Source organism: Mobula birostris, chromosome 3, assembly GCF_030028105.1.
Source record: "Mobula birostris isolate sMobBir1 chromosome 3, sMobBir1.hap1, whole genome shotgun sequence".
Lineage (NCBI taxonomy): Eukaryota > Metazoa > Chordata > Chondrichthyes > Myliobatiformes > Myliobatidae > Mobula > Mobula birostris.
The window spans coordinates 215,334,567-215,357,164 of NC_092372.1; the positions used below are offsets into that span (position 1 = coordinate 215,334,567).

A 22,598-nucleotide genomic window follows, 5' to 3' on the forward strand; every position below is an offset into this window, starting at 1 on the left:
CAAACAATTGATACTAGAACATACAATCATCACAGCGATATTTGATTCTGTGCTTCCTGCTCCCTGGATTACAAATATTAGATATTAAAAATTAGTAAATATTAAAAATTTAAATTACAAATCACAAATAGAAAATAGAAAAATAGAAAGTAAGGTAGTGCAAAAAAACCGAGTAGTAGGTCCGGATATTTGGAGGGTATGGCCCAGATCCGGGTCAGGATCCGTTCAGCAGTCTTATTGCAGTTGGAAAGAAGCTGTTCCCAAATCTGGCCGTACCAGTCTTCAAGCTCCTGAGCCTTCTCCCAGAGGGAAGAGGGACGAAAAGTGTGTTGGCTGGGTGGGTCGTGTCCTTGATTACCCTGGCAGCACTGCTCCGACAGCATGCGGTGTAAAGTGAGTCCAAGGACGGAAGGTTGGTTTGTGTGATGTACTGTGCCGTGTTCACGATCTTCTGCAGCTTCTTTCGGTCTTGGACAGGACAACTTCCATACCAGGTTGTGATGCACCCTAGAAGAATGCTTACATCAGACCACTTGCAATACCAGAGGAAACAACACACTGGACCATTGATACACCACCATCAAGACTGCCTACCATGCCTTCGGGAAGTCTGATCACCTGGCTGTGCTTCTGCTCCCTGAGTATAGGCAGAGACTGGAGACTGCAGCATCAGCAGTGAGGACCAAGAAGGTATGGACAAGGGAAGCACTGGAGCACCTACAGGACTGCTTTGAATTAGTGGACTAGATTGTATTCAGGGATTCATCTTCAAACCTGGGTGAGTATGCTGCAGTTGTTACTGAGTTCATTAAAACCTGTGTGGATGAGTGTGTGCCTACAAAGACTTACTGTACATTCTCAAACCAAAAGCCGTGGATGAACCAGGAGGTATGTCATCTGCTGAAGGCTAGATCTGTGGCATTCGAGTCTGGCGATCCAGGCCTGTACCAGAAAACCAGGTATGATCTGCGAAGGGCTATTTCAAGGGCAAAGAGACAATTTTGAACGAGGTTGTAGGCAACATCAGATGCACGGCAACTCTGGCAGGGTCTGCAAGACATTACTTCCTACAAAACGAAACCCAACTGCTGCGAAATAAGCAAGAATACATGACTTATTCCCCTTGCTCTTTCCATGCGCCCACTAATGTGACTAGTTACCATAATAAATGTGCAATACGGATTAAGGAGTAAATACAGAACAGATACGTGGCTCCTACAAAGGTGAAACAATAACAATGCCGAACAAAGTGTAACAACCGCAGAGAAAGATAACAGCTACGGAGAAGCTTGAGGATGTGTAGATAGGAAAGAGAATTACATAGAAAGAGCAATTAGAATACCCTGCAGCCCATTGAGAGTTGCAATTAGGAACATGTGCAAATGATGAACAATAGTCATCTATCTGAGCCTAACAGACTTTCACTGTGTGAAATTTACATGATTGAGTTCCCTTCCATTTACAGTACCTTCCCCCTCAGGCACATCGCTCAGCACAGTCAGATTACCAGGAGCGGCAATCACATGTCTCACTTCATGCATTCCAAGAATTCTTGCTTGTCTGCCAAAAAGACAAGATTGCGCATTGGAATCACGTTGGTTTGGGGCGATGTGGGAGTGGGAAGGGGGTGACTGTGCCGTGTGATGTAGACTAGGAAAATCATCTGATGCAAGAATGCATCATCGCTTGGGCACAGTGAAAGGTCGTTGCCTTCAGCTGCTCAGTGCCCAGTCTCCTGACTGTTGGTTCAGCAGCCAGACAGAGGCTTTAACTGATAAAATAGTCTTGAGCATCAAACAATCCGGTCCTGATGCGGTGTTTCGATCCGAAACGTTGACAGTTCCTTTCCTCCCACAGATGCTGCTCAACCTGCTAAGTTCCTCCAGTAGAGAGTGTGCACTCCTCGTTCCGGTAGAGTGTGCGCATTCCTCATTCCAGTAGATAGTATGCACTCAACACACATCAAAGTTGCTGGTGAACGCAGCAGGCCAGGCAGCATCTCTAGGAAGAGGTACAGTCGACGTTTCAGGCCGAGACCCTTCGTCAGGACTAACTGAAGGAAGAGTTAGTAAGAGATTTGAAAGTGGGAGGGGGAGGGGGAGATCCAAAATAATAGGAGAAGACAGGAGGGGGAGGGATGGAGCCAAGAGCTGGACAGGTGATTGGCAAAAGGGAATATGAGAGGATCATGGGACAGGAGTTCCGGGGAGAAAGACAAGGGGGGGAACCCAGAGGATGGGCAAGGGGTATAGTCAGAGGGACAGACGGAGAAAAAGGAGAGTGAGAGAAAGAATGTATGTATAAAAATAAATAACGGATGGGGTACGAGGGGGAGGTGGGACATTAGCGGAAGTTAGAGAAGTCGATGTTCATGCCATCAGGTTGGAGGCTACCCAGACAGAATATAAGGTGTTGTTCCTCCAACCTGAGTGTGGCTTCATCTTTACAGTAGAGGAGGCCGTGGATAGATATGTCAGAATGGGAATGGGATGTGGAATTAAAATGTGTGGCCACTGGGAGATCCTGCTTTCTCTGGCGGACAGAGCGTAGGTGTTCAGCAAAGCGGTCTCCCAGTCTGCGTCGGGTTTCGCCAATATATAGAAGGCCACATCAGGAGCACCGGACGCAGTATATCACCCCAGCCGACTCACAGGTGACGTGTCGCCTCACCTGGAAGGACTGTTTGGGGCCCTGAATGGTGGTAAGGGAGGAAGTGTAAGGGCATGTGTAGCACTTGTTCCGCTTACAAGGATAAGTGCCAGGAGGGAGATCAGTGGGGAGAGTGGGGAGGGATGGGGGGGAACGAATGGACAAGGGAGTCGCGTAGGGAGTCGTGCAGAAAGCAGAGAGAGGCGGGGAGCGAAAGATGTGCTTAGTGGTGGGATCCCATTGGAGGTGGCGGAAGTTACGGAGAATAATATGTTGGACCCGGAGGCTGGTGGGGTGGTAGGTGAGGACCAGGGGAACCCTATTCTTAGTGGGGTGGCGGGAGGATGGAGTGAGAGTAGATGTGCGTGAAATGAGGGAGATGCGTTTGAGAGCAGAGTTGATGATGGAGGAATGGAAGCCCCTTTCTTTAAAAAAGGAGGACATCTGCCTCGTCCTGGAATGAAAAGCCTCATCCTGAGAGCAGATGCGGCGGAGACAGAGGAATTGCGAGAAGGGGATGTCATTTTTGCAAGAGACAGGGTGAGAAGAGGAATAGTCCAGATAGCTGTGAGAGTCAGTAGGCTTATAGTAGACATCAGTGGATAAGTTGTCTCCAGAGACAGAGACAGAAAGACCTAGAAAGGGGAGGGAGGTGTCGGAAATGGACCAGGTAAACTTGAGGGCAAGGTGAAAGTTGGAGGCAAAGTTAATAAAGTCAACGAGCTCAGCATGTGTGCAGGAAGCAGCACCAATGCAGTCGTCAATGTAGCGAAGGAAAAGTGGGGGACAGATACCAGAATAGGCACGGAACATAGATTGTTCCACAAACCCAACAAAAACGCAGGCATAGCTAGGACCCATACGGGTGCCCATAGCTACACCTTTAGTTTGGAGGAAGTGGGATGAGCCAAAGGAGAAATTATTAAGAGTAAGGACTAATTCCGCTAGACGGAGCAGAGTGGTGGTAGAGTGGAAATGATTAAGTCTGGAATCCAAAAAGAAGCGGAGAGCTTTAAGACCTTCCTGATGGGGGATGGAAGTATATCGGGACTGGACATGTATGCATTCCTCATTCCAGTAGATAGTGTGCAATCCTCATTCCAGCATCTGCAGTCCCTTATCAGAATCACTCTTATAATCACTGACATAAGTCGTGAATTTTGTTGTTTTGTGGCAGCAGTTCAGTGCAGGTATAACAAATTAACATAAGTTACAATACATAAGTAAGTGTTGAGGTAGCATTCAGGAGTTCATGGGCTGCTCAGAAATTTGATTTCAGAGGGGAAGAGACTGTTCCTAAAGCATTGAGGTAGGAGAAAATAATACCGGAATGCAGAATATAATGTTTCAGTTACAGAGAACGTGCACTGCTGCAGTGAAACCAATGCCATGAGAAGGTAGACTGAGGTCAAGAGTCCATCTTATCCTACAAGATCCCTAACTTCTGCTTGTTGGGGGGGGGGGCGGGGAGAAGAGAGAATGTCCAGGGTGGGAGGGGTAGGGGTCCTTGATTATGTTGGCTGCTTTGCTTTTTAATTTTGTTTTGTTTTATTGAATACAGCACAGAGTAGGCCCTTCCTGTTCTTCAAGCCATGCTGTGCAGCAACCCCTGATTTAACCTTAACCCAGTCACGGGACAACTTACAATCACCATTTAACTTCACAACCAATACATCTTTGGACTGTGGGAGGAAACCCACACAGCCACAGGGAGAATGTATAACTCTTTATAGGCAGTGGAAGGAATTAAACCTGGGTTGCTGGTACTGTAAAGCATATTAACCACTAGGTTTATCAAAAGAGAGCCTGTGACTGGTTTTCATGATGTACTGAGCTGAGTTCATAACTCTCTGTAATTTCATAGTCATAGTCATACTTCATTGATCCTGGGGGAAATTGGTTTTTGTTACAGTTGCACCATAAATAGTAATAAAACCATAAATAGTTAAATAGTAATATGTAAATTATGCCAGGAAATAAGTCCAGGACCAGCCTATTGGCTCAGGGTGTCTGACCCTCCAAGGGAGGAGTTGTAAAGTTTGATGGCCACAGGCAGGAATGACTTCCTATGACGCTCTGCGTTGCATCTCGGTGGAATGAGTCTCTGCCTGAACGTACTCCTGTGCCCAACCAGTACATTATGTAGTGGATGGGAGACATTGTCCAAGATGGCATGCAACTTGGACAGCATCCTCTTTTCAGACACCACCGTCAGAGAGTCCAGTTCCATCCCCACAACATAACTGGCCTTACGAATGAGTTTGTTAATTCTTTTGGTGTCTGCTACCCTCAGCCTGCTGCCCCAGCACACAACAGCAAACGTGATAGCACTGGCCACCACAGACTCGTAGAACATCCTCAGCATCGTCTGGCAGATGTTAAAGGACCTCAGTCTCCTCAGGAAATAGAGACAGCTCTGACCCTTCTTGTAGACAGCCTCAGTGTTCTCTGACCAGTCCAATTTATTGTCAATTCGTATCCCCAGGTATTTGTAATCCTCCACCATGTCCACACTGACCCCCGGATGGAAATAGGAGTCACCAGTACCTTAGCTCTCCGCAGGTCTACCACCAGCTCCTTAGTCCTTTTCACATTAAGCTGCAGATAATTCTGCTCACACCATGTAACAAAGTTCTTGCGGTCCTGGGCAGACCAGTTGCCATACCAAGCTGTGATACATCCAGATAGGATGCATCAACAAACTTGTATCACAGTACTACAACACTGATCTCAGTGTCCAGTCAGTTGCTTGGCATTATTGAAGTTTTTGCTCACTGTAAATAGTAACATTTATAAAAATGCACATGAATCTAATGAGTTAAAAGTTATTGAGGTATAGTGTTTTAAACTGAGAAGTCTTTGATAAAGAGACAGTTGGTCTGATGATTTTTTATTCCTGTGGATTCAATCTGCAGTTACAGGGCGGCAGTGATGTGAAATGCTGCAATGGCTCCTGGAATGTGAGAATCAATTTCTGTAGTCTCCATTCAAGTGGCCAAACTGTTTGTTGGTCAGAGGTAAAACTTGGAGCTTTACTTTTGGATTTATATAAAAATTTGTTATTTGAAGGCTAGTGGGGAAATAGCCCAGGATATCATTGTAACATTTCAGCAATATCACAGAAATCCTATGTGTAGAATGTTAGGAGAGTGCTGTTTTTTGGAATGGCTAATGTACAAAGACGTTTCTGGAACTTGAGAACTTTGGAACATGATGCTAAAGGAAGAAATTATCAAATTTTAGGAAATTATGTATCAGAATCAGGTTTATTATCACTGACTTGTGTCATGACATATGTTAACTTAGCAGCAGCAGTGCAATGCAATACATGATAATGCAGAAAGAAGGGGAAAATAAATAAATATCAGTAAGTATATATGTGTATATTGAATAGATTAAAAATAGTGCAAAAACAGAAATAATAATATATTTTAAAAAGTGAGGTAGTGTTCATGGGTTGAATGTCCATTTAGGAGTCACATGGCAGAGGGGAAGAAGCTGTCCCTAAATCGCTGAGTGTGTGCCTTCAGGCTTCTGTACCTCCTTCCTGATGGTAACAATGAGAAGAGGGCATGTCCTGGGTAGTGGGGGTCATTGATGATGGAAGCCGCTTTTCTGAGGCACCGCTCCTTGAAGATGTTTTGGATACTACGGAGGCTAATACCCGAGATGGAGCTGACTAATTTTACAACTTTCTGTAATTTCTTTCAGCCCTGTGCAGTGGTCCTCCCCTCCCCATATCAGACAATGATACAGCCTGTCAGAATGCTCTCCACAGTACGTCTATAGAAGCTTTCGAGTGTTTTAGTTGACAAACCAAATTTCTTCAAACTCCTTATGAAATATAGCCACTGCCTTGCTGCATCGATATGTTGGAACCAGGTTAGGTCCTCAGAGATCTTGACACCCAGGAACTTGAAATTGTTCACTCTCTCCACTTCTGATCCCTCTATGAGGATTGGTTTGTGTTCCTTCATATTACCCTTCTTAAAGTCCACAATCACTCTTTCGTCTTACCGACGTTGAATGCAAAGTAGTTACTGCGACACCACTCCAGTAATTGGTATATCTCGCTCCTGTACGCCCTCTCGTCTCCATCTGAGGTTCTACCGACAACAGTTGTGTCATCAGCAAATTTATAAATGGTATTTGAGCTATGCCTAGCCACTCAATCATGGGTATAGAAGGAGCAGAGCAGTGAGCTAAGCACGCACCCCTGAGGTGCGCCAGTGTTGATCGTCAACGAGGAGGAGATGTTATCACTAATCCGCACAGACTGTTAGGAGGTCAATGATCCAATTGCAGAGGGAGGTACAGGGACCCAGGTTCTGAAATTTATGAACAGCGTAATGTAAGCCTCATTATGGGGGAAGCACATAGTCTCTCCAGCCAGATCAGTCTAACACTTTCCTCCCGCTCAATTTTCTTTCATCCATGTGCCTATCTCAGATCATTTTAAACCTCCTGAGTGCCTCTACCACCACCCTTGGCAGCACGTTCCATGCAATTACCACTCTCTTAAAAAAATCCTACCTCTGACAACTCCCTATAATTTCCTCCAATCACCTTAAAATTAAGTCCTTTCGTATTAGCCATTTCCATTCTGGGAACAGGGAACTAAGTGTTCTCTCAATCTATGCCTCTTATAATCTTTAACACCTCTATCAAGTCATTTCTCTTCCTCCTTCGCTCCAAAGAGAAAAATACTTGCTCACTCAAGCTATCCTCATAAGACTTGTTCAATAATCCAGGCATCCTCTCTAAAGCTTCTACTTCTCCATATAATGAGGTGCCCTGAACTGAACACGATAACCTAGTAACACAGTAACAGATTGCAAGGAGCCATTGGATGGTGCATAGTGGGAGCGAGATTTGAAAACAGCAAGTAGGGTCATTTGTGTCCTTCTGCGTTCCACAGATTCCGAGGAGCTGTTGAAACAGCACAGAAACAGGTCCTTTGGCCCATCTCATCTGTGCCAAACTATTATTCTGCATAGTTCCATTAACCCACACCTTGACCATAGCCTCCATCCCCCTCCCATCCATATACTTATCCAAATTTCCTTTAAATGTTGAAATAGAACCCACGATTCTTTCCTCTGGCAGTTTGTACCACACTCTCAACGCCCTCTGCATGAAGAAGTTCCTGCTTATGTTCCCTTGAAATGTTCTATCTTTCACTCTTAACCCATGACCTCTAGTTCTAGTCTCACCCAACCTCAAGCCTACTTGCATTTACCCTGTCTCATCTCATTTACCCTCATCATTTTATATACCTCTATCAAATTTCCTCTCATTCTCCTGTGCTCCAGGAATAATATCCTAACCTCTTCAATCTTTCCCTATCGCTCAGGTTCTCAAATCTCAGCAACATCCTTGTGGATTTTCTCTGCACTCTTTCAGGTTTATTGAGAGCTTTCCTGTAGGAAGATAGCCAGCACTACACACAATAGTCCAAAATCGACCTCACCAATGTATTACACATCTTCAACAGAACATCCCAACTCCTGTACTCAATGTTCAATTGTTTCAAAAAAGGTTTTATTAAGAAGGAACAAACACAATCACAAAACACAGTAGTTAGTTTTGGACAGATGTTTTACTCCTCAGGGTGTTCCACTGATTTTTAGTGGTTGAATACCGTAAATCAAAAGCAATTTTTATTACGAGCCTTGGGTATTTCTTTTTAACATCCCGCAGTACCTATTAATTTTCCAGAGAAAAAAAATTGGTGCTTTGTGTTACTGTGTTGACACATGCTGATTCCTACCAAACACTGACAAAAGTAGCCAGCAATCCACAGATTGCTGCGCAGGCAAGAGGCATTTTCACGGAGCTAGGCTTTGAACAACTTGCTGTCAGAGCAGCAAAAGGCTTTGGCTGTCTACCACTTGGAGCTTTAATCAAAATAGATGTGATGTCATGCCACAAGGAGGAGCGGCTACGACCAATCATCACCAAGAGTTGTCAACACAGGGAGGTTTCCTTTTACAGTCTAATCCATCCCAGCTATTTTAAAGCCACACCGTGCACAGCTGCACTTGACGATCAGCTGCGGGAGTCTCGTAACTACATTTCTGCATTTACTGTACCTTAGTCAAGCTGAAGAGTTGGAGCTATTGAATCGGATACCTTCTTCTGCCATCCTGGATGATGCTTGCTTAATGAGGTGCACTTTATTTTGTTAGCTGGGATTTTTTTTTAATTAGCACGTTGGCTGTCCTGGATCACAGCTGCGAAGATCTGCAACTCCTGAGCCAGTGCCCAGCACTTCTTGCCGGGAGTGATCCCATCATCACCTGAAATCTGGCATGACTGGCTGCCACACCTAACGAGCCCACTGCTGCTCATGAAGCGTTTTGGTAGCCTCAGAGGGAGTAAGAAACGCAAGGACCAGGAAGGCAGACCAGAGGGATGGCAGTCAGAGCCTCATGGTCTTTTAGGTAAGCATGTAATTGTCATGGGCCGTGCACCAGAAAGTTTATGACTTAAGGACACAACAATTACTCTGGTTTATCTCTGTCCGTGGGCTCCTCTACTGCCGTGATGAGGCCAGACTCAGGTTGGAGGAGCATAATCTGCCTGAGTAACCTCCAACCTGATGGCATGAACATCAATTTCTACAATTTCTGGTAATTTATCCTTCCTCCCTTTTCTCCTGTTTTCCATTCTCCAAACTGGTTGCTCTCTCTTCCCCCCTTCTCTTCTCCTCACCTGCCCCTCCTTCCCTTTCTTCCATGGGCAACTGTTTTGTCCTATCAGGTTCCTTCTTCTTCAGCACTTTACTTAATCCTCCTATCACGTCTCAACTGCTTACTTCATCCCCCACCCATCTACCTTCCCTTTCACCTGTTCTCACCTTTCAACTGCCAGCTTGTACTCCTTCCCCTCCCCCACCTTCCTATTCTGGCCTCTTCCCCCTTCCTTTCCAGTCATGATGAAGAACCTTAGCCTGAAGCATCGAATGTTTCCTCTCCATGGATGCTGTCTGATTTACTGAGTGTCTCCAGCATTTTGTGTGCATTACTCAAGATTTCCAGCATCTGCAGAACCTCTTGTGTCTCGGTCCACTCATTTTAACGGGTTGCGAAGCCTCCTTAGCTCCCCAGCCCTAATGTTAAAGCAGCATGTAGAGTTACTGAGGAAAAATCTGTCCACCAAATGCATGGTGCACAACCCTTTGTACAGCGCATTCCTGTAATCCACTGTTTGCAATGGAAGCAAATTTCAAAGTAAGGGTTCTACACACCCGTTGGCCAGTATTTGCATGTTTAGCAACCATGTTACTATACATTTAGCTGTTTTAATTTGAAGGACCTTTGATTTGCATTTCCTACTTTGCAACTGTGGCACATTCTGAGAATCACTGATATACAGTAGGTCACAAAATGTGTTGCTTTGCGGCAGCAGGACAGCGCAAGACATTGAAAAATTACTCTAATTTGCAATAATAAATAAATAGTGTGAAAAGAGAGCGTATGAAAGGAACCCCATAATGCAGAGCTTTAAAAATTCTTTAAAAATTGTCGACAAGGATCAAGGACCAACTTTATTCACCATGTACACTTACATGTATTAGGAATTTGCTGTGGTGTGTTGGCCAGGGTGCAGCATACAACATTCAATAATGATAAAGAATAAAGTAAAAAATAAAGTTAAAGGTTGAAGTTTGGATATGGAATAAAATGTGTATAAATACATAAATACCGCATATATTTACAATGTGAACAGCATTATATAAAGTGATATAAGGTGTTTACCATGCAGTACACAGCAACGGGTATAATAGAGAGCAGTGAGGTAGCTAACTAGAATGGTTGATGAGATTAATGGCTTAGGTTATCTACAATGGTTTTAACAAGTTCCAATATTATAGTTAGGAGCAAATAGACAAAAGGTAGCAAATTGGTAGCTGGCTGTGGCTGGTAAGGCTTCAGAATAGAAAATATAGACTCTTTGCTGAAGTCTCTTCATGCGCCAATACGCCAGATTTTTAACCTCCATTCAATTCACTGCCTCAACCAAGGGGTAAAGTTCAAGGCAGCTGACCTGTACACATAATGTCAGGTGCTTTGTGGTGGCCAATTTCAGGGTCATTTCACAAATGGGATCCTATCCATACTCACTACCCAGGACATGCCGCCTTCTCAGGAGGGAAGAAGTACAGGAGCCTAAAGACGCACACACACCATTTTAGCTACAGCTTCTTCCCCTCTACCATCAGATTTCTGAGCGGTCCATGAATGCATGAATACTGCCTCACTATTTTCGCTCTCTTTTTGTACTACTTGTTTTAAATTGTAACTTAAATAATTTTTTTAATGTATCAGACTCAACTGCTGCTACAAAATGACAAATTTCATGGCATATGTCACTGATAATAAACCCAATTGGGATTAATGACAGTGCACAGGAAACTAGTTACCAACTAGTTATTATCTGTGAGTGTGAGTCCCTAAGTAATCCTCATATTGCAAATCTTAGCAAGCTAAACTTCCAATTCTCTGGGGTAAGTTAGACAACAATGAAATGTGATACCTGAGATTAATGTGCTGGAAGAATATATGTTAAATTCACTAAAGTCTTCTGTTTTATCAAAATAAGGTTTAATATAATTGGCATATATTGTGAAACTTTGCGACAGCAGTACATTGCAATGCTTAATAAAAGCTATAATTACAATAAGAAGGCGTAGACACATTTATATAGCTAGGGTGCCCAAGACTTTTGCACAGTGCTGTAGTATTTTTATGCATAGCACTATAGTGCTGCTTCAAAAAAAATTGTATGACATCTGTGAGTGAAGATAAACCTGATTCTGATATAGGCCTCTATTGGTGACAGAGGACAGGAAGGGGCAGGGAGAGGGGAATCATGGTTGGGAAAAGGAGAAGGGAGAGGGGAGAGATCCGGAAGCACCAGAGAGACATTCTGTAATGACCAATAAACCAAATGTTTGGAATCAAATGACTTCTCCTAGTGCCTCAGGGTTGAATGTATGTGCACCCACGCCAACCCCACCCCTGGTAACCTACCAGCTGTCTCACACCCCTCCGGTGGCGCTCCGCTCTTGCTATTCCCAACATCCTTTGCTCTCACCAGATTTACAAACTGGTTCTCTGCTCCAATTTGCACAGTACTGTATATATTAACAAATTAAATTAAATAAGTAGTGCGAGAAGGGGGCAAAAGAAGTGAGGTAGTGTACATGGGATCGTTGTCCATTCAGAAGTCAGAAGCTGGTGTGGAAGAAGCTGTTCCTGAAACTTCGTGTGTGTGTCTTTGGGCTCCTGTATCTCTTCCTAGATAGTAGCAATGAGAAGAGGGTGTGTCCTGGGTGATGGGGCACCTTAATGACAGATGCTGCCTTTTGAAGAGGTTCTCGATTCCAGGGAGGCTAGTGCCCATGATGGAGCTGGCTGAGTTCGCAGTTTTCTGCAGGTTTTTCCGATCTCATGCAGTGGCTCCTCTAAACCAGACAGTGATGCAACAAGGTTATACAAAGCCTGTCATAACACAATGTCCAAAAGTCCTTCATGGGGAGTGAAATGCTTTAGAACTGTAGAGGAAAACTGCTCAAAAGTTATCTGAATAGCAAGGTACTACAAACTGCAGTGTGATAATGGGCAGATAATCCTCTTCTGTTGCTGTATAAGGGATAAACATTGGCACAGGGCACTGTGGATAATGGCGTAGCATTCTTCAGAAATAGTGCCGCTAACTATATCTAAGACAGGGCCATGATGTGCCGACTGATACAGTGTAGCTGTGGACAACGTTCATGTTGGCACGGCTCTGAGTACCACCCGAGGTGATGATCCAAGTCTTGGCTGCCGTGTCTCATCCACTGACAGAATTTGTAAGGAAACTACTTCATTATCTGTTCTGTGTTTGGTACAATCCCACATTGTGAAAGGAACTGTGTAAGTGGATTTCTTCATTTAAACCCCATAGTCAAGCGAAATGACCCACAGTCTTCGGAGTGTCGCACTGACAGAGCAGCGGCTGGTGTCTAAATACAGTACGGTTAATTGAGGCACATCGGGACCAGTACATTGTGGCCCAAATAGCTGAAGTTTCATAGAAATAGGTAAAAAAAAAGGTGTAAAAAGGACAAGCTACCTTTTAATTAAGTAACAATTTAATAAATTACAGAACAAATTAGAGTACCACCAATACTACTACAGGGCGATAAAACTGTATTAGTTTCTAATAGTTATCGATGAAGGAATTCATTCAATCTGCACTGATGTGTTCTTTGCTTGACTGTAAATGAACAAAATCTGCACAGACACCTGGTGCAGACAATGGACTATCTTCATAAAATTTTTGACGACTGCATCCTCCAAATCTTCATGTTTATCATAACATTCAAGATAATTGTCATTACCTTCAAATTCTTCATAGTTGCTAACTTGGCTGAGTTTGGCCATAGTTTCTCATGGTAGCGTAGTGGTTAGCACAACACTTTACAGTACAGGTGACCAGGGTTCATTTCTTGCTACTGTCTGTAACGAGTTTGTGCATTCTCCTCATGACCATGTGGGTTTCCTTCCATAGTTCAAAAATCTACCAATTGGTAGGTTAATTGGTCATTGTAAATTGTCTCATGATTAGGCTAGGGTTAAATTTGGGAATTGCTGGGCAGCGCAGCTCAAAGTGCTTACTCTGTGCTGTATGTCAATAAATGTCTGTCAATCAGTCTATCAATCAATAAATAAATAGACTGCTGAATAGCAAAATCTTCATTTTCACTTCCAGCCGTTTCTGGCATCTCCAAGCCTGAATGCTTGAAACTGCAGTGAGCAAAGCTGTTCTGAATTGCCTTACTAATTATTTCTTGCCAACTATGAGTGACAAAGATCATTGCTCTTTGAATACAAGCACAGACAGCTGAAGTTATTTGAAAACTTTGCCTCTAAGCATGCTGTAATGTCTACGGTCACACAAGTTCATGCAACTGATGCTAGTTAGAAATTGTTCAGCAACATTCTCCTGTCCCAATTAAGTGGAATAGAGTCCCAAATAAACAGAGGGAATCCCAGTTATTTTCTTGATTATTCTTTGTTCTGTCCAAAATAAGTGGCTGTTCTGGTTAACCAATGGCCCAATGAACCAGAATCTACAGTATTTGTTTAAACTTTGACTAACAAAAGCATCAACTACAAGTTTGCCTAATGAGAGATCAAAATTAATTGAAAGACATTTTGTATAATTCTGTGCAATAGCTCCGTGCATTCAAACTAGAAGCCATCTCTCTACCACCAGTCTCCCGGGACTGGGATCTCCGCCGCACACAGAGTCCCAGGACTGGGTTTCCCCTTCAGCCAGACACAATCTCCACTGCGTTCAGGGTCCCTGGACTGGGGTTCCCCTGTATCTAGAGTCCCAGTCCCAGATTCCCGGGACTGGGACCCCCCCCCACCCCCCATCCTTTGCCAAAGAGACTGAATTGCCCCATGGCCAATGTCCCAGGACCGGGGTCCTCCTCACTGAATCCTAGGACTGGGGCATTTCTGCATCCAGGGTCCTGGAACTTAGGTCCTCCCTCACCCAGAGTCCCTGGACTGAGTCTCCCTCCACCCCCCTCCCCCCAAATCCACACTGTACCCATTGTTCCCGGACTGCGATCACCACTCCTTGTCGGAAGTCCGTGGAGAGGGTTGCCCCTTCTCGCCCAGAGCCCAGAGTCCTGAGACCAGCGTCTCCCTCCCTCATCCAGGGTCCTGAGACTGAGTTCCCTTTGAGCCCAGGGTCTGGGACCATAGTCCTCACTTCACCCAGTGACCTGGCACAGGGTCCTGCAGTGGCCAGCATTCTTATACGAGTAACTGTAGAGACTGACATCCCTGGTGTTGCAGGATGAAGCAAGCTGACGCAACAGTGATGACACAGCAGACACACGTGGCTTTGTCCACAATCCTGTCTAACACTTTATGTATAGAATTGCTTGTTAATTCAAAGACAGTCATGGTCAGTGCATTCTGCAATTATTAAATATAACCCTTCCAATTCTGACCTTTTGATACTCACTGCTGAATTATGATCTCCATGCTCTCAGCTGCCAAGCTCCTAATCTCTGGAATATCGTCCCAGATCCCTCTGGATGCTATCGATACTTCCCTCTCGAATATGCTTACTGACAATGGTTTTGGTCACCTGTGCTATTCTGTTCTTTGGCCATTTTTTTTAAAAAACAATCTTCCTGTGAAGTGCCTTGGGACATACGGTACAGTGCAAATACTGAGTACATAGATATAGCTAGGGTGCCTAAGACTTTTGCACAGGACTGTAGTAATTTTATGTATTGCACTGTACTGCTGCCACAAAATAAAACAAATCTCATGACGTGTGAATGATGATAAACCTGATTCTGATATGGGTCTCTGTTGTGGACTGAGAGTGGGAAGGGGGCAGGGAGAGGGGAATCATGATTGGGAAAAGGGGAAGGGAGAGGGGAGGGAACAGGAAACACCAGAGAGACATTTTGTAATGATCAATAAACCAATTGTTTGGAATCAAATGACCTTGCCAGGTGTCTCAGGGTTGGGTGTGTTGGCACCTGCCCCACCCTCCCCCACTCCTAGCAATCCTCTGCTACCTGTCCCACACCCCTCCCATAGCGCTCCACCCTCACCATTCCCAACATCCTTTGCTCTCACCAGATTTACAAAATCCACTCAACGTTGTCAAATACAGTACTGTGCAAAAGTCTTAGGCATCCTAGCTATATATATTGTGCCTAAAAGGTGCTCTTCTGCACAACACTGTTGTAACTCATGGTTTTTTGACTTGCTATTTCCTTTCTGTGAGCTTGAATCAGTGTAGCCATTCTTCTCTGACCTCTCTCATTAACAAGGAGTTTTCACCCACAGAATTGCCGCTCATCCGGTGTTTTTTTTTCCCCACTTTTCGCACTATTCTCTGTAAACTCTAGAAAATGTTTTGTGTGAAAATCCCAGAAGATCAGCGGTTTCTGAGATATTCAAACCACCTATTCTGGCACCAACAATCATTCCACGGTCAAAATCACTTAGATCACATTTCTTCCCTGTTCTGATGTTTGGTCTGAACAACAAGTGAACCTCTTGACCATGTCTGCATGCTTTTATGCATTCAGTTGCTGCCCCATGATTGGCTGATTAGATATTTGTATTAACAAGCAGGTATAAAGGTGTAGTTGTAGCTGTTGTTTGGAAATCTGGAAATGATTATTGGAGTTCTTCTGTGGTATGCTAAAAGCTCCTTCTCAACTTCGAGTGGTTATGGGTCAGGGATTCCAAGGAACCTGTGACAAGGAAGTCAAAGGAAATAATTCAGTTAAATGCCCAAGGTACTATTAAATCATTTCCTATGACTTCTTTCAGCCAGTGTTTGGAATAGAGGAACCTGAAGACCCACTCTCTACTGAGCAGCCACATTATTATGTACACCTGCTCATTAGATTAGATTATGAGGACATGCAGTCCTCTTTTATTGTCATTTAGTAATGCATGCATTAAGAAATGATGCAATGTTCCTCCAGAATGATATCACAGAAACACAAGACAAACCAAGTCTGAGAAAAACTGACAAAAACCACATAATTATAACATATAGTTACAACAGTGCAAAGCAATACCGTAATTTGATAAAGAACAGACCATGGGCACGATAAAAAAAAGTCTCAAAGTCTCTCGAAAGTCCCATCATCTCACGCAGATGGTAGAAGGAAGAAAAACTCTCCCTGCCACGAACTTCCAGCATCGCAAACTTGCCAATGCAGCATCCTGGAAGCGCCCTGACCACAGCCGACTCTTGAGTCCATCCAAAAACTTCGAGCCTCCGACCAGCCCTCCGACACCGAGCACCGTATCTGCCTAGCGCTTCGACCCCAGCCCCGGCAACAGGCAGTAGGCAAAGCCGAGGATTTGGGGCCTTCCACTCCGGAGATTCTTGATCACACAGTAGCAGTGGCAGTGAAGTGGGCATTTCAGAAGTTTCTCCAGATGTTCCTCCGTGCTTCTCATGGCTGTCTCCATTAAATCAGGATTGTGCACAGCACCCTACTTCATAAATATGGTATCAATTTGGAGCGGCCGCGCGCGCTGCATCGCACCACCATCTTCTCCTCCCCATTAATGCAAATATCCAATCAGCCAATCATATAGCAGACTTGTTCAAGCTGACAAGATGGGGACTCAACACAAACAACCACACGTTACACCAGTGTTGTACAGAAGAACATCTCTGAATGCACAATGTGTCAAACCTTGAAGTGGATGGGCTACAGCATAGCTATGGAAAAGGATAAAAACAGACAAAATGGGAAAGTGCTTAACTGAGGAAGGGCTAACTATGAAGGGATGAGGCAGGAACTAGCGAGTGTAAATTGGAAACAGATCTTCGAGGGTGAAAACACAGAAGTAATGTGGAGGAAGTGTAGGGACCACGTGCTGGGTTCAGGATAGGTTTGTCCCACTGAGACAGGAAAAAAGTGGTAGGAAAAGGGAACCGTGGCTGATGAAACACGAGGCAACTCGTCAAGAGGAAGAAGGAAACTTATGTTAGATATAAGAATCAGGAAGCAGGAGGAGCTTATGAGAAATATAAGGTAGCCAGGAAGAAGCTTAAGAAAGGATTTAGGAGAGCTCGAAGGGGGCATGAGAAGGCCTTGGCATGTAGGATTAAGGAGAACCCCAAGGCGTTCTATGCGTATGTGTAGAATAGAAGAATGAAAAGAATGAAGGTGGGGCCACTAAAGGATAAAGAAGGCAACATGTGCCTGGAGGCGGAGGAGGTTGGGGAGGTCCTAAATGAATACTTTGCTTCAGTATTCACAAGTGAAAAGGTCCTTGATCAGGGTGAGGTCGAAATAGAACAGGCCTGTGTGCTGAACAATGTGGAGATTAAAGAAGCAGAAGTGTTGGATCTTCTTAAAAACATCAAGATTGATAAGTCCCCAGGGCCGATGTGATATACCACAGGTTGCTGTGGGAAGTGAGAGAAGAGATCGCTGGAGCAGTAGCTATGATCTTTGAATTCTCTTTGGCTGCAGGGTAGGTGCTGGAGGATTGGAGAATGGCAACTGTAGTTCCTTTGTTTAAAAAAGGTAATAGGGAGAATCCTGGGAACTATAGACCGGTGAGTCTTACGTCCGTGGTCTGCAAACTACTGGAAAGGATTCTTAAGGATAGGATCTACGAGCATTTGGAGAAGAACTGTCTACTCAAGGATAGTCAACATGGCTTTGTGAAGGGAAGGTCGTGCCTCACGAGCCTAACTGAGTTTTTTTTGAAGAGGTAACAAAAGAAATTGATGAGGGTAAGGCGGTAGATGTGGTCTACATGGATTTTAGCAAGGCATTTGACAAGGTCCCCCATGAGAAACTCAACCAGAAAGTCATGAGGCATGGGATCAGTGGAACTTTAGCTGTTTGGATAAAAAATTGGTTTGCAGGAAGAAAGCAGAGGATAGTAGTGGAAGGAAAGTATTCTGCCTGGAGGTCAGTGACTAGTGGAGTGCCGCAAGGATCTGTCCTGGGACCCCTGCTCTTTGTGATTTTTATAAATGACCTGGATGAAGAGGCGGAAGGATGGGTGAGTAAGTTTGCGGATGACACGAAGATTGGAGGGGTTGTGGATGGAGCTATAGGTTGTCGAAGGTTACAGGAGGATACAGACAGGATGCAGAGCTGGGCAGAAAAGTGGCAGATGGAGTTCAATCCGGATAAGTGTGAGGTGATGCATTTTGGAAGGAAAACCAGAAGGCTGAGTATAGAATTAATGGTCGGTTACTTAAGAGTGTAGGTGAACAGAGGGACCTTGGGGTTCAAATCCGTACATCCCTCAAGGTCGCTGCACAGGTTGAAGGATAGTTAAGAAGGCCTGTGGGATGCTAGGCTTCATTATTGGGATTGAGTTCAAGAGTAGAGAGGTCATGTTGCATTTCTACAAATCTCTGGTGAGACCACACACGGAGTATTGTGTTCAGTTCTGGTCACCCCATTATAGGAAGGATGTGGAAGCTATGGAGAGAGTGCAGAGGAGATTTACCAGGATGTTGCCTGGATTGGAAAACAAGTCTTATGAGGCAAGGTTAGCAGAGCTGGGACTTTTCTCTTTGGAATGTAGAAGGATGAGAGGGAACTTGATAGAGGTCTACAAGATTGTGAGAGGCATAGATAGGATAGATAGGGTGGATAGCCAGTACCTGTTTCCCAGGACATGAACAGCAAACACCAGAGGGCATATGTACAGAGTTAAGGGAGGGAAGTTTAGGGGAGACATCAGGGGTAAATTTGTTCATTTTTTTTAATACACAGAGGGTTGTGGGTGCCTGGAATGACTTGCCAGGGATGGTGGTGGAGACTAAAACATTAGGGGCATTTAAGAGCATCTTGGACAGGCACATGGATGAAAGAAAAATAGAGGGTTACGGGGTAGTGTGGGTTTAATACTTTTTTTTAAGGAATATATGGGTTGGCACAACATGGAGGGCCAAAGGGCCTGTACTGTGCTGTAGTAGTCTAGTGTCTAGCAGTAGAAGACCACAAACTCAGTGACCACTTTGTTAGGTACAGGAACTATCTTATAAAGTGGCCACTTATAAAACTTTGGTTATACCACACTTCTGGTATCGTGTAAAGTTCTAGTCGGCTCATTATAGGAATGCGGTTCATGTAGATAAGGACTTTAATTCCTCATGGGCCTTTTCTGCATTTGTCAAAGCAACCAGGAGCTTAACTGCATTGAAAATTGCAACAAGTGCATTTTGACCTGAGCATTTTTCTACATTCCACATTGACTCAGCTCTGCAATTCGTCTCAGAGACTTGCATTCTCAAAATAGCTTCCTGCAAGAGACAAGGGTCTGGCAAATATCAGCCATGGTCGTATTTATTGTAGGGGAGAGAATAGTGAGGGATAGTAACTAGTAAATAGGGATGTGGGTTATGCTAATGTGGTAACAGAGAACTGCAGACAAAGCCTAGGAGTAGAGACATGGAATGCAGCAGCGACGACACCCAAGTTTCAGGAACTTCACTAATTATGTTATAGCGTGCACCTATTGTTGTAATAGAAAACTGGATTTGCTGTTAGACCTGTGGATAATGAATTTTATTTTATAATCAGGATCTAGTCTGTTACTTAATTGAATCTTCCTGCAGCCACCTTTTTGTTATCAAAATATATTTTTATTGGTAATTTCATCAACTGAGAATGTAAAAGCTGTACCTAGTTCATGCTGAAGTAGAACAGCTTTGGCTGGTCTCCAGGTGTGTATCAGTTTTTTCCATAAATCACCCCTTATTTCAAATACCATCTCCATGTGGCTTTTCAGTTTAAACATACTAAATGAGGGGTAGTGTTGAGGAGACAAATGACCTGCTCCTGTTTTCTTATGTTCTTGTAATTTCATATCTCATCAAATCCCTCAGCATGACAGCACTGAATGACTTGCCCAAGCTACCAAACCCAGTGTTGTGCCTTGGAGATGAAGATGCCTCCCAGTGTGTTATGATTGACACAGTGCCTTTGGAGTGTCACCTCAAGCTCTCCCAGAGAGTACTATTTATGGAAATGCTTTGCAAATGTCACTGCTCTGAACTCAGATAGCAGACATTGACACTCAGGAAGAAGAATGACGCTAATCAGAGAACCATAGAACACTACAGAACAGAAAGCAGGCCATCTGGCCCTTCTAGTCTGTGCCAAAACTTTATACCGCTAGTCCCATTGACCTACACCCAGTCCATAACCCTCCAGACCTTTCCCATCCATGTATCTATCCAATTTATTCTTAAAACTTAAGAGTGAGCCCGCATTTACCACATCAGATGGCAGCTCATTCCATACTCCTACCACTCTGAGTGAAGAAGTTCCCCCTAAACCTTTCCCCTTTCACCCTAAAGCCATGTCCTCTCGTATTTATCTCTCCTAATCTAAGTGGAAAAAGCCTACTCGCATTTACTCTGTCTGTACCCCTTATAATTTTGTAAACCTGTATCAAATCCCCCCCATTCTTCTACGCTCCAAGGAATAACGTCCTAACCTGTTCAATCTTTCCCTATAACTCAACTCCTGAAGACCCAGCAACATCCTAATAAATCTTCTCTGCACTCTTTCAATCTTACTGATATCATTCCTATAATTAGATGACCAGAACTGCACACAATACTCCAAATTTGGCCTCACCAATGTCTTATACAACCTCACCATAACATCCCAACTCCTATACTCAATACTTATGATTTATGAATGCCAAAAGCCTTCTTTACAACCCTGTCTACCTGTGACGCCACTTTCAGGGAATTATATATCTGAACTCCCAAATCCCTTTGTTCCTCCACGCTCCTCAGTGCCCTACCATTTACTGTGTATGTCCTACCTTGATTTGTCCTTCCAAACTGCAACACCTCACACTTGTCTCTATTTTCTGGCCCATTTTTCCAGTTGGTCCAGATCCCTCTGCAAGCTTTGAAAGCCTTCCTCACTGTCCACAACACCTCCAATCTTAGTGTCATCAGCAAACTTGCTGATCCAATTTTCCACATTTTCATCTAGATCATTGATATAGACAACAAACAACAATGGTCCCAGCACAGATCCCAGAGACACAACCACTGCAACTTGTCCCTGGTAGGTCATCCCCACCAACAGTATCCAAAATGGTATACTTATTGTTGATGGGAACAGCCACAGGGGTGCTCTGCTCTTTCTGACCATTCCCCTTCCCTCTCCTGACAGTCACCCAGCTACCTGCCTCCTGACTTTTAAAAGTGACTGTCTCCCTGAAAGTCCTGTCTATTTCTGCCTCACAAATGATCCCAAGTTCATCCAGCTCCAGTTCCTCAAGTTGGTTTGTCAGGAGCTGCAGCTGGATGCACCTTTTATAGGTGTAGTCATCAGGGACAATTGTGCTGTCCCTGACTTCCCACATACTGCATACGGAGCACTCGACTGCCCTAACTGCTGCCTCCATTTAATTAATTAAAGGAATTTACCCAGCCTTACCTCACTGGGAGCAAGCTCATCCTCAGCCTCTGCTCATCGAAGCTCTCAAGCCAAAGCCTCAAAGCTCCACTCCTACCCTGAGCCACTCACACACTGGCCACTCTTCAGTTACGCCTCCTTTTATTTGTCCCTGCCAATTATCTCAAATACTCCTTCCCTCTAATCAATGAATCAACACACTGTTTAACCCTTCAGTTGCCTCAAAGCAACATTTCAACGAAGTGCAGTGCAAAAGACTGTGAGTGTTAAGTGCTGCAAGGAATAAAAAGCCTTATAGAGTTTCAGCTTCCCATTTCATACGATTTGTTTTGGTCAATAGAACAATGGTGAGGATGTGCCTGAAGTATGGCATACTCTTTTGCTTACCATGTTGTAGAAAAGAGTCATTAAACTAGAAAGAGTGCAAATAAAATTCATGAGAATGTTGCCAGAACTTGAGGGTCTGAATTATAAGGAAAGGTTCAGCAGGCTAGGGCGCTGTTCATTGGAGAGTCGGAAACTAAAGGGTGGCCTTATAGGAGTGTATAAGATCATAAGGGTATCAAAAACAAGGTAGCATGGGGAAAGATTTAAAAAGAACTTAATGGGCATCTTCTTTATGCAAAGCATGGGAGCATGCCGCCAGAGGAAGTTGTTGAGGCAGGTAGAATAACTACATTTAAGATACTTGGAGAGGTACATGGATAGGAAAGATTTAGAGGGATATCAGATTCAGATCCATCTGTTTATCATTTGTACTTCAAAACATATAGTGACATGAGTTGTTTGTGTTAACAAGCAACACAACCTAATGATGTGCTGGGGTAGCCCACAAGCGATACTACACATTCCGACGTCAACATAGTGCATCTACAGTGCTGGGCAGAACAACACAATACAGTACAACAAAGCAGAAAACAATGAGCAATAAAACAACAGCAAAATGTGCCCTTTTCCTTCCTCCTAATCGCTCTCT

At 44.1% G+C, this 22,598-nt stretch overlaps 1 protein-coding gene across 3 annotated transcripts in view; it reads left to right on the plus strand.

The window, feature by feature from the left end:
- The window catches only part of prkag2a (protein kinase, AMP-activated, gamma 2 non-catalytic subunit a), a 508,879-nt gene that overhangs the window by 276,606 nt on the left and 209,675 nt on the right, over positions 1-22,598 (plus strand). The window contains exon 1 of one of the 3 annotated variants that reach the window (XM_072254089.1): positions 8,681-9,092. The exons of the other annotated variants lie outside the window; for them this stretch is intronic. Coding sequence (XP_072110190.1) covers positions 8,999-9,092 — 94 coding nt within the window. The 5' untranslated portion in view covers positions 8,681-8,998. Of the gene's footprint in view, positions 1-8,680; positions 9,093-22,598 lie in introns of those variants that run through there. 3 annotated transcript variants of the gene reach the window in all.